The 22,822-nt window shown below is 28.2% G+C and overlaps 4 protein-coding genes across 4 annotated transcripts; 3 read left to right on the top strand and 1 right to left on the bottom strand.

Moving 5' to 3' along the window:
• Positions 1 to 6,084: 6,084 nt before the first annotated feature.
• LOC111683419 lies at positions 6,085 to 7,219 on the top strand. The gene is made up of 3 exons (XM_023445488.2): positions 6,085 to 6,199; positions 6,269 to 6,754; positions 6,825 to 7,219. The coding sequence occupies exons 1-3, from the start codon at positions 6,140 to 6,142 to the stop codon at positions 7,158 to 7,160; spliced, it is 882 nt and encodes a 293-aa protein (XP_023301256.2). The 5' UTR covers positions 6,085 to 6,139; the 3' UTR covers positions 7,161 to 7,219.
• A 4,807-nt stretch (positions 7,220 to 12,026) lies between these two features.
• LOC111684547 lies at positions 12,027 to 13,251 on the bottom strand. The gene is made up of 3 exons (XM_046950054.1): positions 13,131 to 13,251; positions 12,561 to 13,046; positions 12,027 to 12,493 (listed from the first exon to the last, which is right to left on the bottom strand). The coding sequence occupies exons 1-3, from the start codon at positions 13,191 to 13,193 to the stop codon at positions 12,158 to 12,160; spliced, it is 885 nt and encodes a 294-aa protein (XP_046806010.1). The 5' UTR covers positions 13,194 to 13,251; the 3' UTR covers positions 12,027 to 12,157.
• Positions 13,252 to 16,959: 3,708 nt separating this feature from the next.
• Positions 16,960 to 18,162, top strand: LOC111684545. The gene is made up of 3 exons (XM_023446733.2): positions 16,960 to 17,078; positions 17,163 to 17,648; positions 17,706 to 18,162. Exons 1-3 carry the CDS (start codon positions 16,995 to 16,997, stop codon positions 18,039 to 18,041), a joined length of 906 nt encoding a protein of 301 aa, XP_023302501.2. The 5' UTR covers positions 16,960 to 16,994; the 3' UTR covers positions 18,042 to 18,162.
• A 3,538-nt stretch (positions 18,163 to 21,700) lies between these two features.
• LOC111684546 lies at positions 21,701 to 22,822 on the top strand. Its single transcript, XM_023446735.2, has 3 exons — positions 21,701 to 21,825; positions 21,933 to 22,391; positions 22,461 to 22,822. Exons 1-3 carry the CDS (start codon positions 21,763 to 21,765, stop codon positions 22,803 to 22,805), a joined length of 867 nt encoding a protein of 288 aa, XP_023302503.2. The 5' UTR covers positions 21,701 to 21,762; the 3' UTR covers positions 22,806 to 22,822.

Here is a 22,822-nt window from a genome sequence, read left to right on the forward strand (position 1 = left end):
GCCAGTTTTGGACCGCCTTCCTTAGTCTTTGGTTTCAATAAAACTTGTTATGTCGAATATGAATGATTTCTAAACCTTTTAAGATGATCTGATAATTTTAGATCCTTTAAAATTGGTTCATAACCAAATTTATTGCTATACTTCTATTCCCTTTAGGGAATAGGACTGATCCCCAAAAAAAGTTACAGGGAGAATTATGTTCCTCTAAAACTTGTTTTTTATGTTGCTATTCTCGTAATTTAAAGGAAATGAGGTTAATCATTAAGCGTTCCTCGTAAATTTTTTTGTGTATATCTATTTAAGTTCCTCTAAGTTAGAGGAACTAAAATAGAATATAAACCTATTTATGTCGAGTTTCTTTTCTATTCTTTAATGTTTAAGCAAGTTGTAGTTATGCGCGTTAACCCTTTCAAGCACAAAAATAAACCGCTGGACTTTTTAAGGATATGACTTCTCCTCACACTTTATTTTGACGTATATTGATCATTTTTGATGAAAAATTAAAAAAAACATGTTTTCGAAGGATATCGCAGGATATAGAAGGATTTAGCATGTAGTGACATCAAATTCTAAAAACTAACTTATTTTTCTTTAGAAATAACCTTTTACTGTAGTTGTGAACTCAAAAAAACCGCTCTATATCGAGAAAAATGTAAAAAAATCTTGGGACACCAAGAGAAAGAGTTAAAGCACTTTTTTAAAGCTAGACTTTATATGGAGGGTAGAATAAATTATGGACAGATCATCTTAATATTTCGCAGAGAGATTTTAGTTCTTATAAAAAATCCCAACAAAAATAAAATTAAATACTTCCCAAAGAATAACATTTATCACCACTTCAAATGTAAAACTAAGTGAAAGTTTAATGACATCCGAAATAATACCATTTTATACAAAACTACAATTTCTTATAACTTCCAAGAAAAGAACATAAAAATTACATCTAGAGAATGATTTCATAAGTAGTAAATTTCAAACCAAATAAAAAGGACATCCCTCCTATGACAAGTCTGTGTTAAAATCATTACTTCTTCAGATCTTTTTCAGTCCCAATCCAATTTTTGTGGATGATTTCTCATTTGTCGAAAAGCAGTTATAATGAATCCCTTCTATTAACAACATCACACCAAAAATTATTTTATATATATTAAATACATATATAGTCAAAAATGTTAATACCCTACACCACTTTAGTGGGAAGAATGGTTATGATCGGTCCATTATTTCACCTAGCCCCCATACAACTAAACCCCTGAAAAGTAATGAAAGTACAATTTTGAAGATAATTTCATAATATTTTGCACATGACCTTCTATTGTGCTACAGACTAATCCTATTAAAGATAGGTAACATCGGTCCAATATTTGGCCTAGCCCCTAAACTGAAGTGAACCCTTCGAATAAGGCTTTTAAGTTCATAATTAAGTTCAATATACTCGTATCTCGACAAAAAGCTATAAAACCAAGTTTTATACTAGCCTTCATGATTCTGATGAATTTTTTGACCCTAGACCCTATACGAAGACCCTTTTAAAATATGACTTTAATGTACACAATTTTATTGAACATAAAATCAGAGACAAGGTGTTATTCAACTTAAATGCTTTATTGCGATCACTTAATCACATTTTATTTTTGTAATTGGTGTAGGGTATTATATGACCGGCCTCGCCCGATTATAACTTTTTACTTGTTTACTATTTGAAGATGCTTAATTAACCGTTGGAAATGCAAATTTAATATATTTTATAATACCATTTCGCAAAAATTTTGTTCTGAGCTGGACCAAAGAATAAATAGGTCATATTTAAGGTGTTTATGATTTTTTACAAATTTCAGATTAACAGTTTTAAGAAACGTTACCCTAAGGAAAATATTTACTTTATTTTCTATTGGTTTTAAATTATTATTAATGATTGTAAATAGTATTTATAATAAAATATTTTAAATTATTCTTAAATAACTAAAATGAAATTATTTAAGAACATCAAAATGATTATCAGAATAAAATCTTGAATCTTTTCTGAACCCAATTCTACAGAATAATTGAAGTATTCTTTGATTTCTTTCAATAAGTCGTTTTAGTACTCGTCTGCATTGTACGTTTTTACAATAAGTCGTTCTCGTACTAGAATTTAAATGTATTTTCTTGGTTTTTTGAATACTTCCGACTATATCCTGATATTTAAAAAATCTTGAAATTTTCGATCAAATATAAAGCTGTCGATTTTACCAAGTAAGAGTGTAATATAGCCGAAGAAGATAAGGGTTTTGCTGTGGAATTTTAGATAGCTAAATGAAGATTGGCACATAGCTTCCTCTTGGCATATTTAGTAAGAGATATTTGAGGTCAAAGATTACAAAAATCTTTTTCTAGCGAACATCTTTCTTATTATGCATCGTATGCGTTTTGATGTTATTATAATTTGAGAGAATTGAATTTTCTATTTTAAGTATGGTAGCGACCTATATTAATTTCTGTTATACCCTTTTCACAGAATCACTCTCTGGTCCATAGATTAATGTCCGTCTATCCGAAATTGCCGATCACAGGTCAAAATTATGAATAAAATTTAAAAAAAATTAGTGTCATAATCTAAAGTCAGTAATATATTTACTTTATTTTGTTTCCAATATTAATGAAAACCACAATATCAGGCCTGTCACAGAATTCCATTCCGATCGAAAATGAAATTAACTTTCCTAATTTTCTTCATCAAAAAAGGAAAACGTAATCTTTTTCAGAATGAAACCACTTCTTATTGACAATAGTTTAAAGATTTAATTTTTTAAAGTTTTTTTATAATTCCACTTTCAATCGGAATGGAATTCTGTGACAGGCCTGTATTTTTTACTCTTTTAAAAATTTAAAAGTTGTTACAAAATATTGAACGATAAAGTCCGATTTTAATAAAATTTGGTGGAAATGATACTCTAAATATATGGAATGTGACAGCCAATTTTCATCTAATTCTTATTATAAGTAGGACCTGTGATACTATCTGAAATTATGGATAGGCAGACATTGCACTGTGGGCACTCTATTACCCATAGTGTAATGTTGGGAATAAAGCGTGCAAAAGTGTATAAGCGTATAGTAAGTATAAGCTTGACGTAAAGTAAGTATAAGCGTGACGTAAAAATTAGGCCTAATTTGTTAATAGTCCAATCTTTATTAAGATTTGAAAATATTAATGCATTGGAAAAATACTGCACTATAGCTCAAAAACAACTAATGATGCGTCCAACGCATATTAAGCAAGATATTTGGCAAAAACTAATATTTGTAACCTTTGAACTCAATATATTTGTAACCTTTGAACTCAATATATTTTACTGAAGTAGTAAATTTGGAATTAAATAAAATGGACATCCCTCCTATGACAAGCCTGTGTTAAAATCACCAAGTCTTCAGGTCTTCATTGAGTAAATTTTACTTCTTTTCGCTTCTTTGGAAGTTATTTTTTGATGGGTATTCTGCATAATACTTGAAAGAGAACATTAAATAAAGACTTAAGTTATAAATTCATTTTTTCCATACATGGGGGCTAGAGTCAATTATTGACCGATCCTCACAAAAGTTAGTAAAGAAATATTAATATTTCATTGTGCTTGCATCTCTAAGTCAGTAATAAGTCATTTTCTGAAGGGGGCAAATATGGGGGGGGGGGGGGAGGGGTTAATTATTGACCGATCCTCATAAAAGTTTGTGGATAGATTTTTTAACTTATACGAAACTGGTTTTTGTCGCATTTCAGTGGTCTACTCCTATATAGAGGGTAAGCTCAAAAATGGACCGATTGTCATAATATTTGGCAAAAGCATTCAAGTTCACATAAGACTTGTTTATGTGGAATTACATCGCTATACTGGTATTTTTAAACAAGTACTGTTTTCCAAAGCGAAATTTGTATAGAGGCTACACGATAACGTGGATCGATATTGCACATTTTCAATACGAAACAGACCTTTCTTATAGATAACATTTGTATAAACTTTTAACTATCTATCTCTTTTACATACATACATACATACATACATACATACATACATACATACATACATGCATACATACATACATACATACATACATACATACATACATACATACATACATACATACATACATACATACATACATACATACATACATACATACATACATACATACATACATACATACATACATACATACATACATACATTCAAAAAGCACTTTTTGGTTACACTGTGTATAAGTGTGCTATTTTTATCAATTCCACAAGTAGATGTCGCCATTATAGTGATGTTGTTTAAGGGTTCATGTCTTAACTTAATATATTTATTGAAATGCAGGTGTCAGCCCCATTTATATTCGATTATCTTTTTTGTAATTTAATACCTCAACGGTGTATTAAATTGCGAGGATTGTTTTTTTTTTCATAAAATAATTATATTGCAGTTCACAGCTTGACGAAATTTCTGTGCACAGCATCCTGCTCACTTCTGTCTTTTCCAGAGTATTTATTATTATTTTTTTTTGAAGTAAATAAAATATAGTATTGTTGATATACCATAAAAAATACATACAACGCTACAACAATACGAGATCGATTGTGAATTGGACAATTGTATAAGTACGAGATTACAAAGAGATTACCATTGAGCGCATATCAAGGAAATATCTTATAATAACAACATTTCATAACTTTCCTTATGGAAAAAATATAAAAACAAATCATAAAAACCTCAAAAAAGGACCTTTTTATCATTTGATCGAGCTCTCCAAAAAATATTGATTCCAGGACAAAATTTTTGAGAAACGCTTATAATCAGTTAGACTTTAATTTCAGTTGGAAACATCGACACGTTATTTTTCCTTCTTACAAACGGGCCACTCTAATGTAATGTATGCCTCTTGTGGCCAGCTGGTCAGTTCGATAAAGAAGTCAATGCATCCAAAAAAGACAATGATTTCCATTTACGTCTGACGCCACCTGGTTGGCTCTATTTCGTCTTTCTTAACGGGTCTTTACTGTCCCATAGGTAACAATTCACTTCCTTGTAGGACAAAAAAGCTAGTAGGTTAAATTGGTCGCAGACGAGCTTTGGACAGGTCCCTGCTGATTGTTTGTTTTGTTAATCGGAAAGCAATTATATATTTCTTTAATTGGAACTGCCCCGTTCACATGATACAATAATTCGACATTCAATCCTTAATTCGTATTACATTACATTTGTAAAATACAGCGAACACATGGACGATGTCAGAATAAATCTTATGGATACCAGGCCACTCGAAAGTAGTGGCCAACGAAAGGGCTAATGTAATTTAATTTATCAATAGTAGGCTTATCATGTTTGTTATAACGGATGTGTATAAAATTTAGATTTCGACAACGAATTGTTAGATTGTACGCAACGTTGTCAAAATTGAATAGTGTAATCGTACGTATGTATATACTTTGACAACAGATGTTATTGAAAAATTATAAATATTTTGGTGTTAATTCGGTAACAGGTGTGTATATTTCTTTTTCCCTTTGTATATGTATGACTATAGTCAAATAACTGCGTTTCAAAACCGTGACGGCATTAGTTAACGCGTTTTTAATAATTTAGAATATAAGCTTAGAGGCAGAGTTCCCTCAGGTCCAAATCGTCCGTCTTCAGTTTTCTATTATTTTTCTTTTTTTTGTCAAAATTAAGATATCATTCAATGTTTTAATAATATAGAATATAAGCTTAGAGGCAAAGTTACCTCAGGTCCAAATCGTCCGTCTTCAGTTTTCTATTATTTTTTCTTTTTTTTGTTAAAATTAAGATATCACTCAATGTTAAGTCGAAATGCTTAAAGTTTTATAGCAGTTATTTCATTATAATCTTTCAATACCTACCGATACCAAGAAAAATTGACCAATTTATCAATAAAAATAAATTATACAAATTAAACTGATAAAAAAATAATAACTTTAGTTGAAAAATCTTTTCTGAAGAAATACTAACGATAACATTGATAAGGAATATTTTGTCAAAATAAATTATTGACAAATTTTAATATAAAATAATTGGCAATGGTTTCGAAAGTAGTTTAGTTCATTTTTAACTTTGGCAAAGAACGTAGAGTATTAACAAATTTTAAAAACTGAAGACTTTTTAAAATGTTTAAAATAATTTCGGCTTTATTACTAATTGTCTTGGGGACGATGGCAAATGTAGAGGTAAATTCAAATAACAAATAAATTATCTAAATAACTGACTTTTATAGCCATAAATTAACATTCTTATAGATCCAAAATGTAGAACTCTACACTAATGTGATTACATATAATACAACATTACGTACTGATGTATACATCAATATGAATAGACAACAATATGCTAAAAATATCCAAGACTATGAAACCCAAATTGAGGTATTTAAACAATCATATGCCAGCAGTCTTGACACGATTAACATACGACAGGACATGCTAATCGACACTCTCGTTCAGACTGAACAAAAACTAAATCCCCTGGAAATTGTAAGTAATTTAAGCCAGATATGTGTTTCCAAATATCGCAACTCAATACCAACCGTGGCTGCTACCAAAACTAAACTAAACAATTGTGTTAACACGGCCAACCAACAACTTAATAGTATGCTTAGTAATCCCTTAAATACCAAAACTTCATTGGATAACTATTACAGGAATACCTTTGAAAGAGATATTGCCGCCTGTCAGAAAACATATAATACATTACCTTTAAACTACACAATGTGTGTTACAGATGTGGTAAGTTAATTTTTACTTTTCGTATTAAAAATGACCTATTTTTTAATGTCTGCAATTTCGATATATTAAGGTTGACAGGGCTAACACTTACACAATCAGCAATCAAAAGAATTTTGCCACACAAATGGATGCTGCCGAATGCTCAGCTAAAGCTAATATCAAAAAAGCTTTGGACTGCAGTTATATAGTTGAAAAGCAGACCATTTCCTCTATTGCCGAGGCCGAAACTTTAATTCAGAAATGTCTAGCAGGTCAAGATGATTGCAAACAATGTAAACAAACTTATGCATGCTCCGAAGTTCATGATATGAAACGTTATGAAGTCAGTTATAGTAGTAAAACTATGGAAAATCCTTTCTATGGGCGTAGTGATATCAAAAATTGCCTAATGCTACGAATTCATTAGAAAATTGAGTATTAAATTATTTTATCAGACTTAAAATAAATGCTAAATAGAACTCTATATTTGTGTAAAATTGTTTTATTATTTGCGATAATTTTCTAAACACTTTATCCATTAATAACAAAGTTCCAATTACATCTTAGGCCGATCAAGTTAGAGTGCTATATTCGGCTGAGCCGAATCTTAAATACCCTCCACCAGCCAATTTTTTATTACATAATTGATCAAATATTTGTAGAAATAAGTTTTCTCATGTCTTAAATAGAAAATCCCCGAGATTTAAATATCTTAAATCTGTTACAATTGCAAAATTTATTTAACATTACAAATGCCATTTTCCTTTCATATTTTTATAGCGCCCTAATATATGCTTTAGCGATATTTAATAATTTACATGAATGCAATTAGTTAAATATGGTTAATGTGATTTTAGGGGCAGGATTTTGTATGGGAGATATGACCAATTATAGACCGATCGTAAAAGATTCTTTAAGTAAAATTTTTGTACATAAAAGATATATTTCAGTAAAATTTTGTATCTATATCATTATTTAGTAATAAGTAATGTGTGTTTAATATGAACCGATTAATTAAAGTTTTATATAAAAGCTTTCTTTGGTAACAAGTAATGTGCGTTTAAGAGATTTTCGTAAGAGCATCTAGTATGGGAGCTATGACCAATTATGGTCCAATCGTAGAAAAATTCCCGAGTAGCATTATTTTATATAAAGAAACAAGTTAGAGAGCTATATTCGGCTGAGCCGAATTTAAATACCCTCCACCAGCTATATTAAAATCTATTACAATTTCAAGATTTATTGAACATATTTAGTAATTTGCATGTGTGTGAAAGATTTAAGGATTTTCCAAATACACTTTTCCAATTTTTGTTCTACACAAATTAATAATGCTCTTTAAATACGGTTAAAGCGCTTATAGGGGCTAAGCTAAATTTCTGCACATAAAAGCTATATTTTAGTCAAAATTTGTATTTATACCGAAATTTAGTAACAAATTTAGTAACAAGTAATGTGTGTTTAAGTGATTTTCTGAAGGGAACCTTGTATGGGAGCGAACACACTCATGTTATGAATCGAACGTGAAAAAGTCTTGAAATAGAATGTTTGTATACAAAACTAATATTTGTACTAAATTCTGTATCAACAGCTTCACCTGGTAATGAGTAATTTGCGTTTAAGAAAAATACTTTGTATGGGAGCTATGTCCATTTATGTATTTAAAGACAACATTTCAAAATTCTGTATCTATATAATTTTTTGGTAATAAATATTGGCAATCTAAGTAATTTTCTGGAGGGGACCTATTATGATCAAATATGGAACGATCGTACAATATTTTTGTTAAATGTTTGGATATCAATATTTGGTAATGAGTTGTGTGCGTTTAAGTGATTTTCGGGAGGGATCCTTGTATGGGAGCTATATCTAATTATGGACCGATTCAGAAATTTTTCTCTGAGTGAATTCTATTGACGTGGGATTTTAATTTGAAGATATCGACCGAAGTTATTAACATAAAACCCATTTTTCCGGAATATGTACTTTTGTATGGGATGCATAGTTTGCATAGTTTTCGAGAAAAATTATATATATATATATATATATATATATATATATATATATATATATATATATATAATATATATATATATATTATATATATATTTATATATATATATATATATATATATATATATATTATATATATATATATATATTTATATATATATATATATAATATTATATATATATATATGGTTTGAAAAAAAAGTAGAAGCATTCTTATGAGGGACTAACTAACTAATTATCTAACTAACTAACTATCTATTTAACTAACTAACTAATTAACTGACTAACTAACAGAGTTATAAAAAAATATTTAAATTATTTTTGGTAATTGGCATAAAATGGGCGGAACTTATAATGCGTGATATTAGATTAATCAAATCTAATCTTATTTCAAATCTTATTTGTCATTTTCTATATATAAACTCTGTCTAATTTGTTTACATATGTATATAATTCAATAATTCTAATCAGAAGGGGATTCCATCAAAATACCTCACATTATGTCGGTTTCGTCTATCAGTTGTTGATAATATGTTATCAATACTTTTAATTGTTCATTTTACAATCTAGGGTTTTGATGATTAGTAGTAAAACACATACAAAATAAATCAAAGTAAACCTTAAGATTGATGACGTTATTTTAAAATAGATAGACGCTCTCTTGCTACCCTACAAGAGAGCGTCTAGTATATAATACAGCATGACTTTTATGGGTTTGAAAGTTATTGTTAACATATTTTATAACAACACCGATCGATCTCTATATAACTTGATATATAATTCTAACTAAAAAACCTTCTTCTTTATAGGACAGTTAATATTTTCATATTCAACTTTTTCCTTTGTATCTGATTGAGAAATGTTGGAAGAAATTTAAAAATAATAAGTCAGAGTGTTATATTAGGCTGTGTCAAATCTTACATACCCACCATTAAATCATCATAAATAATCATTGATATTAAAAAATTTATGCTTTTGTTATTATCGAAACTATTTTCTCATTAATTAGACAAATTTACGCTCGATCTTCGTAGAATAAGTACGATTTGTTAATATCGATTTTCATATATAAGTAAGTACTTATGTACTCATATTTTCAAGACAGTATTGGGCGTTAAAGTAAAAGAGGCCTTAAATGGGATAAAAGTCAATTGTGGCGCTATCCTCTTAAAATTTTGTAGAACGAATTTGGTTTACTGTTTCTTTAAGCTATCAATGAGCGTTAAAGTCAAGGGAACTATATTCGACTCTGCCAGTTATGGGTCGATCCTCATAGAATTTGGTAGAGAATTCGCCCAAAACTTATTCATGTCGAATTTCATCGATATACTCTCATTTTTAAGCTTGTACTTAATGAGCTTTACAGTAATCTTTTGAAGAGGACCTTATTTGGGGGTGTAGGATCTATTATGAACCGATCCTTTTAAATGTTTACATAAAGATTAAGGTTCGTATAAGGCATGCTTGTGCCTAATATCCACCTATGGGGCTAGACGAAATCGTAATTCTCCATTTTTAATACCAAACAAACTGCATCAATATAAAATATCTGTGCAAAATTTCATCTCATTTTATTTTTATATGTAAATATAAATTTAAACTATTATTAACTAAGTTAATTTACTGAAAGCACACGTTTTGATTAGGGGATTTCCAATACAAAAAATCAGTTCTTAATTTTACAAAGATTAAATATTATTTATTTAATTATTAATTACCTTAATCTAAATTTTTGATGGGATATTACGATATTGTTAATATGAAAGTAATAATGTTTTATTATATTACTATAGAACTGTAGTGAACCATAATTCCCCCGTCTTTTGATATTTTAGTCAACTTGATTGTATACTTGAGTCCCACGATTTCTTTAGTGTTTGAGCATAGTACTAGTACATGGGCCAGTAAAACCATGTACAAAAATTACCATCGGTGTGTAAGAAATACAAATTGGATGTAGTAAGTCTGTCTTAAACGGTATTCTTCTTCTGCAGTTTTACAGTCAACGTTTTAATGTGTTACAAAACGAATAAGAAAATCAATATACCACCATATACACACTTTTAATGGTAGCCAACTATCTATTTTAGACTCTGTCTAACTTTTAACAAAATAAAATTTTTTATGGCACTTCCGATTGTGACGATTTTATTTATAGCTTTTTGAATATTTCTTATCAACATTTACTAATAGTAATTTTATTGTGGTAGGGTTGATGATCGATAGTGAAATACTTAAAAATCAATCAAAATAATCCAATATATTTTTTAAGAAATTTATAATGAATTTCTTCATAGTAAAAACAAGTAAGAAATTATAGTCGGGCAAGGCCGATCATATGGTACCCTACACCAGTTGTGAATGTCAAATGTGATTTATTTTTCATAATAATGTAAATATCTTAAATATTATCTTGATTCCGATTTATTTAAGTAATTCATTGAAGAAAAACTAACTTTCTAAAATATGCTTTATATGGGAAATAGGAGCAAGTGTTGACCGATCCCGATAAAATGGACTGGATAGATTTGTATTTATATAATATTTGTATGTGATAAATTTCATTTCAATTGCAGTGTTAATAAATGAATTGCGGACATTCAATTCACTTGAAATCACTCAGAAAGTGATTATTTGTCGATCGGTATACTTTAAGGAATAATAAGTTTTATTAAAATTAAATTTAAAACTTTTGATCACAGTTTAATTATAAATTTTATTAACATTAAAGGGGCACTTTACACGATCACATTTTACGTACGTAAAGTATAATGAAAATGTAAAATGAAATTCCATCCGTATAACAAAAAAGAGAATAAAAATCATATGATTTATATATTTTGTGTTTACACGATTAGTATAAAATAATAATAAAGTAAGATGGCTGTTTCACTTTTTTGTATGTGTTTACATAAAAATACATCCCTGATCTAATGCAATCTGCTTGTTTTTTGAATCATTTCAAAAAATGATTTTTGTATCATTTCTGTATTCTCTCTCAATATGTGATGGTTCCATTGTATATTGCGTTTAGACAATCCCATCCGTACTCTTCTACACAAAATTTCGACAGATTATATTACTTGTGTGATCGTGTAAAGTCGGCTTAAGTAGAACAAATTTAAGCAAAATGTTTGTGTTGACCACGCCCACTTTAAAAATGCTGAAACATAAACGACCAGTATGAATACAATTAAAGGAAAACTAACGAAATAGTTCATAAACATTAAAAACTTTTTATAAAGTAGTGGTTAAAAAGTGTTGCATCAGTTTAGATCCGTTTTATGATTCAATTTAAATTAAAAATTTATAATACAAAATTTTTAATTTATGCTAAATATCAATGATATATGTACAATTTATTAAGTTCTTTATACATATTTAATTAACAAATTAACAAATACTATATGTTTATTGTATTTTCAACATTAAACAATTTTTAATATCATTACGTCCGTAGAAAGGATTATCCATAGTTTTACTGCTATAACTGACTTCATAACGTTGCATATAATAAACTTCGGAGCATGTAAATCCTTGGTTACATGGTTTGCACTTATTTTGTCCCGTTAAACACTTGTCAATTAAAGTTTTGGATTCAGCAATTGCAGAAATGGCCTCCTTCTCGACTAAATAACTACAATCCAATGCTTTCTTGATATTAGATTTAGACGAGCATGAGGCAACATCCATTTGATTAGCAAAATTCTTTTGACTATTGAATACATAAATGTTAGCAGCATCAACCTGAAAATATATGTATATTGGAGTCATGAACACTTTATATAAAGTTTTGATTTTAAAACAAACTTACAGCATTTATAACACACATGGTGTAGTTAAAAGGTAATAAAGAATATGTTCTACCACAGAGATTAATATCTCTTTCAAAAGTATTCTTTAAATAGCTCTCTGTGGAAGTTCTCGTGTTAAGGGGTATACTAAGCATACCATTAACTTGTTGGGATGCAGTGGTTATACAGTTATTAATATTTCTTTTTGTTACAGCCACGGTTGGTATTGAGCTGCGATATTTCGAAACACATTTCTGACTTAAGTTGCTAAGAATTTCTAAGGGATTTAATTCAGCATCAGTTTGAACCAGCGTATCGACTAACATGTCCTGTCGTATGTTAATGGTATCAAGACTTGCTGCATACGATTGTTTAAAAAGCTCCATTTGTATATCGTATCCCTCAATAATTTTCGCATATTGTTGTCTATTCATATTAATGTAGACTTCTGTGCGAAGGGACGAATTGGAATTGGACGAATAGTTGTATGGTTCAACATTTTGCACCTATAAAATTAATTAAAATGTAAATATTACGATTTAAATAATTAAATTTTATTCTTTTTTTTTAAAATTAGTTTTTAATCTTACCTCTCCATTTGCCACAACTCCCAAAATGATTAGGAATAAAGTCGAAATTAATTTTTTATACATGTTCGAAATTAAAATTTTTAGTTTGTTTACAGTTTTATTATACCGCTTGTTATTTGCAAAAGTTCTCAAATAACTAAACTAATTTCGAAACATTTCCTAGTTCTTTTATATAAAAATTTTGAAATATTACCTTTTTTAACAGTTTCCTTATCACTGTAATCGATGGTATATCTGCTGAAACATGTTTTTAACCGAGGCGATTTTCTTGTCTTATCAATTATGTGTACTAATTGCCTAATTTGCTCCTGTTTTAATTGATAATTTTTTTCTTGCTAAATACATATTAAATTAACGATAATTGTAACTTAGTTTTTTTAGTTTCAAGATTTAATTGAAAATTGTGTTTCAACAATAAGTGGTTTATTAATTATTTTAAAAGTAAATGACGTTTAATCACTATTCGGTAAACAACAAAATAAGTTTCTAAGGAATCCCCTTGAAAGTCGAATAATTGAACTATTTTTAGTCTTTCATGTCCATAAATAATAGCTTTTAAAATAGAGTAAATCTTTACCTATATGAAATAGTATATAATTCTAAATTCTTTATGACTGGAGTGTGTTTAAGTGATTTCCGTCAAAAAATCTTTAATTTCTTATGCAAAACTTATATTTGTGTAAATTTTTTTTAAAGATATCAATATTTGGTAATGAGTTGGATAGAAGGGGGACTATACGCCATTTTTTGGCTTCAGTTTAATACATTTCAATCTTTCCTATGTCATCTTAATGTATAATTTTTTTAACTTTTCCGCACTGAAAAAAACGCCGATACCGCACAAGCCCATTATTTTGATGATTTATACTTTAATACATTAAACAAAGTATAATAAGCCAAATATTTATTGATAAATTCACATAATTTAACAGAAAAGAGAAAGAGTGAGACAATTTTTCGCAGATTTTTTCAATATTTTAACTACAATACAGGAATTATTTGTATTTGCGCAAGTGCCCCAGGGACATTTTGGAGTTTCAACTTCAATTTCAATAAAAATGTTAACAAAAAAAATTTATTTTATCACGTCTGCCTACTATCATATGTTAAATAAATCCTTCAAGCTTTCAGTGATAATAGATAATGATAAACAAAAATAATTTATTATATTTTGATAAAATCGATTAGTCGGTTTTTTAGTTAATCTTGTTTGAAAGTTTTGCCCTTATGGTGTATGATCCCCCTACATGTATAAGTACGTTTATGTGATCTTCAGAAGGAGACCCTGTATATTGGCTGGACCAATTGGAAAATATTTTACAGTAATATTTCTGCATATAAAAGTAATATTTGTTCTAAATGTTGTATATATATATCAAAATTAAGAAATGAGATATGTTCATTTAAATGTAAAGGGGGACTTGTACAATAACTCTGAATAAATATGGACCTATCGTAAAAATTCTAAAATAACATTTCTGTAATATGTGTATCATATTTAAATGGATATTATTATTATTTGATAAGTTATGTAAGTTTAAATGATTTTTTTTGAAGGGCACTTTGTGTCGGAAGGTGATTTTGAGCCGGTTCAAGGTGCAGGACTAATATTTTTTGGCGTTATAAACATTAGCACATATGCTTATTACCTTCCAACTAGAGTATAAAACAAGTAAGAAATTATAGTCGGGCAAGGCCGACAATATAACACCCTAACCTGTTACAAAAATTAAAGTGTGATTTAGTTTTCATTATAAATCATTTAACTTGAATTGTACCTTGCCTCTGATATACAAACATAAGCTATTTATTGTTGAATAGAATTGTGAACATTTAAGTCAAATTTTGAAAGGACCAGGGTTAAAAGAGGCCCTATAGTTATAAAATTCATGAGGCTAGTATGGAACTTGGTTTTGCAGTATTTTGTTGAGATACGAATATTTTAAACATAATTATGAACCCTTTTGGAATTAAAGGCCATAATGGACCGATATTAACCATTTTCAGTGGGCTTACTCTTTGAATATCATATGTCAAATTTTATTGAATTATATCCAAAATTGTGACCTGTAGTTTCATTAAAAGGTTTACAAACCCTATTCAGAGGTTCAGTTGTATGGGGGCTAGTTGAAAAATGGACCAATCTTAACCATTTTCAATAAGTTTCGTCCCTAGGACAATAGAAGATCATGTGAATTATCTTCAAAATTGCTTTAAGGTGGGCATATGACCAATATTATTGTGCATTAGAAACATCAGCACAAACTCACAAAAACCCCAATAAATTGGTGTAATAATAAACTTTTTCTATAACATATTTTTTTATAGATTTTTCTTTTAAAAGGGGTTAACTTTCGAACCTACTACTTCCTGTATTTTCTGATATTTTTGTTTTTTGTATTAAAAAAATATTATTGAACTATTTTTAGAATTTTCTAATTTATTTCATTGCAAATTTCTTGAAATTTAAACTTTTATCAATATGGGATTCCACCAAATATCATACATGTTTGTGTTGATAAAATTACAATACCGGTTTAATTAAACCATTTATTACGTAATTTTTATTCAATATTTCATTTCACAACCTTAGATTTTTGATAATAAACACTTCAATTGAAATTATTAGTACGAATATTAATCACAACATATTGTTGCAACAGTTATTATCGAATTAAGTACAAACTATACTGATCGGCAGAATTTTTAGCACAGTTTTACTTTTTTTTAATAAGTTTATTACTTCTAGTGGATAAAATTTGAGACATATCACCAAAATAGATCATATCAAAATGATTGAATTTTAAATGATCACAAGCCTATGTAATAACCAGGGCAAAGATTTTCATGCACTAAAAAATTAAAAATATGCGCTTATAATATGTACTATAAAATGGAAAAATATGCACTAAAAATGTGAAAAATATGCACCAAAAAATATTCAGATCTTAAGTTTTTGCAACATATATACATACAAGCTTAAAAGGACAGCTTTATGTACTATAATCCCACTTAATGTTTTTTAATGAGTTATGGACGTAAGAGAGATGTAAGAACAAAATTGTATCAAGTTATCTTTTTTATGGACACACAGATGGACAGATACTTTAAGGACCAATATTTTGGACGTTACAAATAGTAGCACAAACTTAAAATACCTTCCGCACAATTTGCTTTTAAAAAACCTAGTATTTTGTGATTAAATCTAAATTTTTTGATATTAATTAAAAAAAATCTAAGTATGCAATGTCAAATTTGTTGTAAAAATATGAAATACAGAGAAAACAAAACAATTTGATTTAGAAAAATTAAAATAATGTGCAAAATATGCTATAAAAATGTTAGAAATATGCAAAATGTATGCAATTTAAAGCAAAATATGCAATTTATGTATTTATAAAAAAAATATGCAAAAATATGCAACAACAAATCGAAGCCATTTTGTAGCAAATTCTTTAATTCGAAAAGAAAACTAATTAAAAGTTATTTTGAACTACGGACTACTTACATGAAATTGCATAGAGGTCCTTGCCCTGGTAATAACTAAATTTTAAAGATGTGTTATTTTTTGCACGTGTTAAAATAATGACTTAAAATGCTAATGAAGAAGTAGTGTAAAGCGATATTTTTAGCTTTTCAATGTAAGTTTTTCCTGGGTTAAATTCAACTACACGTTGTAATTTTAAACCAAAACATTAAGCGTAAAATTAAATTTTTATAGAAAATTTAAAATGATTCACGTTTAACGAAACGAATACTAAATAAATTGTTAAATAATTTTAAAAGAGTACCAATCTAATTCAAAAATCGTTTAGTTATTAAAAGACATTTGGGTATAACAAACTTCTTGAGAAAAAATTTCAGATGCATAAAATAGTTGCGGTAGTATGTTTTATTTTTACTGCACCTTTAGCAAAAGGAAATCCAGATTATGACCAGGACAGAAACGTAATTATTGTCTTGATCTTAAAATATTTTATGTTTCAATATCATTACGATTGTGTATTTTTTTTTGTAATTTTTATTTTCTAGTTTACGTTTTTACCAATTTTTCCGGATAATTATGTTCAGAATACAACAATGGACATTGATGCCTACATCAATTTGAATAGACAACAACATGAACAAACTATTCGTGAATTCGATATAAAAATTGAAATTTTCAATCAAACTTATGCGGCAAGTCTTGAAATAATGAATAAACAACTTGAACTGTTGATCTTTGAGCTGCAACAGGCTGATGAAAAATTAGATCCATTAGTAGTTATTAGTGAATTTAGCAAGGAATGTGTTAATAAATATCGTCATATTATACCTCAAATTGTTAATACCAGATCAAGAATGGTTAATTGTATAAATCAGGCTGTTCACAAATTGCCCAATTTGTTGGTTGATGTAATTCAGATTAGAAATTACTTGGATAACTATTACAAGAATACATTTGAAACTAATATATTAAGCTGTCAAAGGTTAAATGCAAAAAGTCCCCATAACATTACGCTTTGTATAACACAAGTGGTAAGTTTTTTTTTTTATTTATTTTACTTGGAACCAATCTAACATATTTTCCTTTAGGTCGCTGACACTAACACTTATACGATCGTCAATCAAAAACAGTTTGCTTATAAAATAGACACTCTTCTGTGTGGCTGTAATCTAATATTAAAACAGACATTGGATTGTAGTTTTGCTGTTGAAAGTGAAACAATTTCAGCCATTGCTGAGGCTGTCACATTAATTAATAGGTGTCTGGCGGGTCTAGATAATTGTAAACAGACATGTACCGGTAACTCATGTGAAGATGTTTACTTAATGGATCGTAGTGAAGTTGATTTTAGCTCTAAAGTTATGGGAAATCCATTCTTTGCACGCAATGATGTCAAAAATTGTCTAATGATAAAAATCAAATAAACAAAATCTTATTATCGATTTTGTGACTAAAAGGCTATAAATCTGAAAAAAGTTTACAAAAAAATTAATCATAACCAGTTTAGGAGAAATTTAAAACTCTTCATTTAGAATTAAGCATAATAAAATGATTTGAACTGTTCTAACTGTAGCAAAATGTTTGTTAATAAAATTTTCCACATAATTACCTTGACTACTTGTTGAAACTTACACAATCAAACTTGATATATTTTTTCAATAATTTTCAAATAATTCCATTTTTCATTAAATTTAAACTGATATCCTGTTCCTACTAGCAAAACTATTTGTAATTTCTCAATTAAAAAAAATTCAATTTTTAAAAATTCCTTCATAGTTATTGGTTGAAATGTTCCGTTGTGATCAAAATCAAACATCGATATCGGTGGATAATTGGTCATATTCCTCGTATATGAACTACTTCTGAAAGTAAAATTAACGCACATAAGTATTTCATTGATATGAAAAGATATCGGAATAAAGTTAAAACTAAATATGTTTTATACATTTAAATAATTTGATGAAATTTTCTGGATCAATCCATAATTGTTCATAGCAGAGTGCTATACTCGGCTGTGCCGAATCTTAAATACCCTCCAATAGCAAACTTCATTTTACTAAAACCCATTTAAGTATCTAGTTCATAGATAACTCGACAAAAGTTTTGTTTTCGTAATGAGGGTACTAACATTTATGTATGTGTGAAACTAATTTTGATTAGGTCCAGAAAAATTTATATTGAGTTTATAATGAACTAAATTCGTTTAAGTGATTTTTAAAACGTATGAAGTATGATCAGTTCGAAAACATTTTAGCTGAAATATCTATATATACACAGAACATACTCATATCGAATTCTAGAGAAATATTATCATTTAATAGTGAATTATGTGGTATTCATAATCAGTTATGTAAAATTTTATCGCGAAAACGTTGATTATCAATTTGCGTTTAAGTATTTCTCGGAAATGTTTCATATATCGGAGTTGTGACCAAATGGAAAAATTTCGTATAATGATTTATGTGCATACATAATAAATTTAAGTCAAATTTCACCCCAATTCTTTATTAATTAATGAAATGGCAGCTATAACCTATAATGAACCGAAACCGGAAAAAAATTTAGTAGAATGGTTTAAAAGTACACAAGACATATGCAAGTGGAATTTTATCAATATAAATTTAAAATTCTATGTAATATATGCGTTAAAGCGATTTTCGGAATTGAATCTTATATGGGAGCTATGACCAAAAATGGTTTGGTCCGGAAAAATTTCGTAGGGTGATTCATATTTAGACAAAACGTTGTTGTGTCTAATTTTATTAAAATAGCTTAATTAATCCATTAAATATGTTCATTTAAGTGATTTTCGGAGGTGGAACTTATATGGGAAATATATTTAAATGGAATTTTATTCCAATAGCTATGACCAATTATGGACCGATACCAAAAAATATGGTACAATAGTTTATATATATACGAAACATATTGAAGTCAAATTTTATACCGATAGCTTTATAATTCAATAAAATATGAGTTTTTAAGTGATTTTCGGAAATGGGCCTTATATAGTGGCTATGACCAATTGTGGACCGATTGAGATCTTCATCAGTAGTATGATTTCTATTCACATTATATACATATATACAAAATTTTTTGCTGATATATGAGGGATTTATTAACGATAAACTAATTTCCGGGAATATATATCTTTGTATGGGGGCTATGAGAAATTGTGAATCAATTATTGTGATTTTTAACAGAAAAAAATATGTGTGACAAATATCATCGAAATATCTTTTGTAGTTTCTGAGAAACGCACTTAAGAATTACAAAAAAACGTAATTTTTTTCAAGGTAGTCTGAAATTTTTTCTCATATTTGAACCAATTTTACTGATTTTCAATACCAAACTGCTTAGGATAACAATAAATATTTTCGGTGAATTTTGTTGTTTTACCGTGAGCGTGTTTTAGGCAGACAGACAGACGGACAGAGCTAAATCGACTCAAAATTTCATAAGGACCCAGAATATATATACTTTGTTGGGTCTCAGATGAATATTTCTTGGTGTTACACACGGAATGACGAAGTTATATATACCCTCTATCACCACTGATGGTGGTGTAGGGTATAATAAGAAATTGATTAAACTGTATATTTTATGGAGTTTTATAAAATTTAGAATAAAATACAAATAAAGTATACGCCTCATATTGAGAATTTAATTTTACGCGAACCTATTTATATATTAATGTATTTTAAAATTATGTCATTACTGATTAGTTTTCTAATCAAAGTGAATTTCGGAAAAAAAGCATGGACAAATTCATTACGTCCTAATCTATTTTCCAAAGAAGAACTTGAAAATCAATTATAGTCATATATTCAAATCGTTCTTCCCCTAGTGCAATAATAAACTAATGTGAAAAAAAAAAAAAATATGAGCAAACATGAGCAATTAATCTAAAAATATATAATTTTAACAATTTTGCTCATTTTTTTGCTAATGACAAAATTGTCATAAACTTATTTATGATTTCAAACATGTATAAATTGTTGACCAGCAAATAGTTCTAAATGTTTCTTTTAAGGTAATTAACGGTATTTCTTATACATATTTCAGCGGCTAAATAACAATAACAACATTGATGAATACTTAAATCTGAACTTTTCAAAAAATCTTCCTTATAAATGCTTATAAATGTTGGTAGAGGAATTTACAGCTACTTCAAAAATATTTATGTATATTTTTGACTTTTAAGTCATTTGCTGAAGGGGAGTTTATATAATTTAAAGTTCTATAAAAATGAGTTTTGCCGAATTTAGTTGACATAACAAACCACCAATTAACGATAATTAGGGGGACACGGTTGTATGAGGGCTATGCGAAATATTGGACCGATTTCAGCCATTTTCAATAGCAAATTTGCAAATAAAATTAAAAACCCAAACATGAATTACGGTAAGTTATAAAAAACTTATTAGTAATGTACTTCTAAGTAATGCAGTCGATAAGCAATTACTATTAATAATTATGTCAGATTAAAATAAAGTCATTACTAGAATACTTTTAAGTAATGCAGACGGTAAGTAGCTGCCACTTATAAGTATGTTGTTGTACCAGGTTTTTACTGTCACGCTTATGTTATTTAAAATAAATTTATCAATGTCTATATCAATTAAAAATTCACAGAAAAAAGAACTGATTTGATTATATTCCATAGGAGAATTATCAGATTAATAACTGTTAAAAACAGCACTTAGTCATTTCAAAGAAAAAATAAAACATATTTCTATCAATGTTTAGAAATATAGTTTTTAGTTTTGCACTAGAGTACATTAAACTTTGCTATAGATAAACAAATTCCCAAAATGTACTTAAAGTTTACAATAATAATACTAATTATTAATAGATTAATAAATCATAATCAAACATGTGCAAATTATAACAATTATTGATAAGTCCAAGAAAAACCATCAAATTAATACAAGTTTACACTGGAAAACTTAAAAAAAAATAATAATCAAAGACAGTTTGAAACATTCATAGTTATGATAAGTAATATAGTAAGCAAAAAATGTTTGGTCAATATTTTATAAAAAAAACTTAATATAAAAGTATTGAAATATTTAAAAACTAATCAGTTATTTAAAGACATTTGAAAGAAACAAACGAAATATTGAAAAGCAAACTTCGTAAAATATGTTTCAACTGAAATCGCTAATCTTGTTAATGGTGTTGCTGATAGCTGCTACAAATGGACAGGTAAATTTTGGAACTGTTTATTATGTATATAAAAAATTTACCTTCCTCAATGAAATCTTGATTAAACCAATGAATAATTAACTTTCTTGATATTTATGTTCTTAAAGCTAAACAACAACAATACAACTCTACGACCCGATGACTATGTCAATATGATAAGACAACAATATGCCTTAAATATTCAAAATTTCGATATACAAATGGATTTATTTAAACAAACCTATGCAGCAAGTCTTGATACCCTTAACAGACAAATGAGTATGCTGAGCGATAGTATTGTGCAAACTGAAAATAAATTAAAATCTCTAGAAGTTGTAAGTCCACAGGGTAAGAAATGTGTTAATAAATATCGACTTTTACTACCAACTACTAGTAGTATTCAAAGGAACATGATGGACTGTAAAAACTCCTACAAAAACAATGTTTCTAACTTATTGGCTAAACCTCTTAATACTAGAAATTCTCTACAAAACTATTATAAAAATTCCTTCGAAAGAGATGTTAATATTTGCAGAAGGACATATAACACCCAGCCCTTGAACTACACCACATGTGTTATAAAAGTGGTGTGTACTATAAGTAAAGTTTTAAAAAATATATTTTATTTAATTTAAAAATAAACCTTTAAATTTTAGGTAACCGATACCGATAAATATACTATTGAAAAACAAAAGACATTCTCTAATCAAATGGATGCTGCTCAGTGTTCGGGAAATGATAATATAAAGCAAACTTTGGATTGCAGTTATACGACTGAAACTCGTACAATCGTTGCTCTCGCAGAAACTAATATATTGGTCAACAAGTGTATAGATGGACAAGATGAATGTAAATCATGCAATCAATCTGTTTATACATGTTCAGATGTCGACTATATCCATCGCTCGGATATAAGTTATACTAGTCATGTTATGAATAATCCATTTTATAGACGTTATGATGTTACAAATTGTTTAATGTTGAAAATTATAAATAATTAGAAAATTTAAAATTGTAA

Source organism: Lucilia cuprina, chromosome 4 (genome assembly GCF_022045245.1).
Source record: "Lucilia cuprina isolate Lc7/37 chromosome 4, ASM2204524v1, whole genome shotgun sequence".
NCBI classification, from domain to species: domain Eukaryota; kingdom Metazoa; phylum Arthropoda; class Insecta; order Diptera; family Calliphoridae; genus Lucilia; species Lucilia cuprina.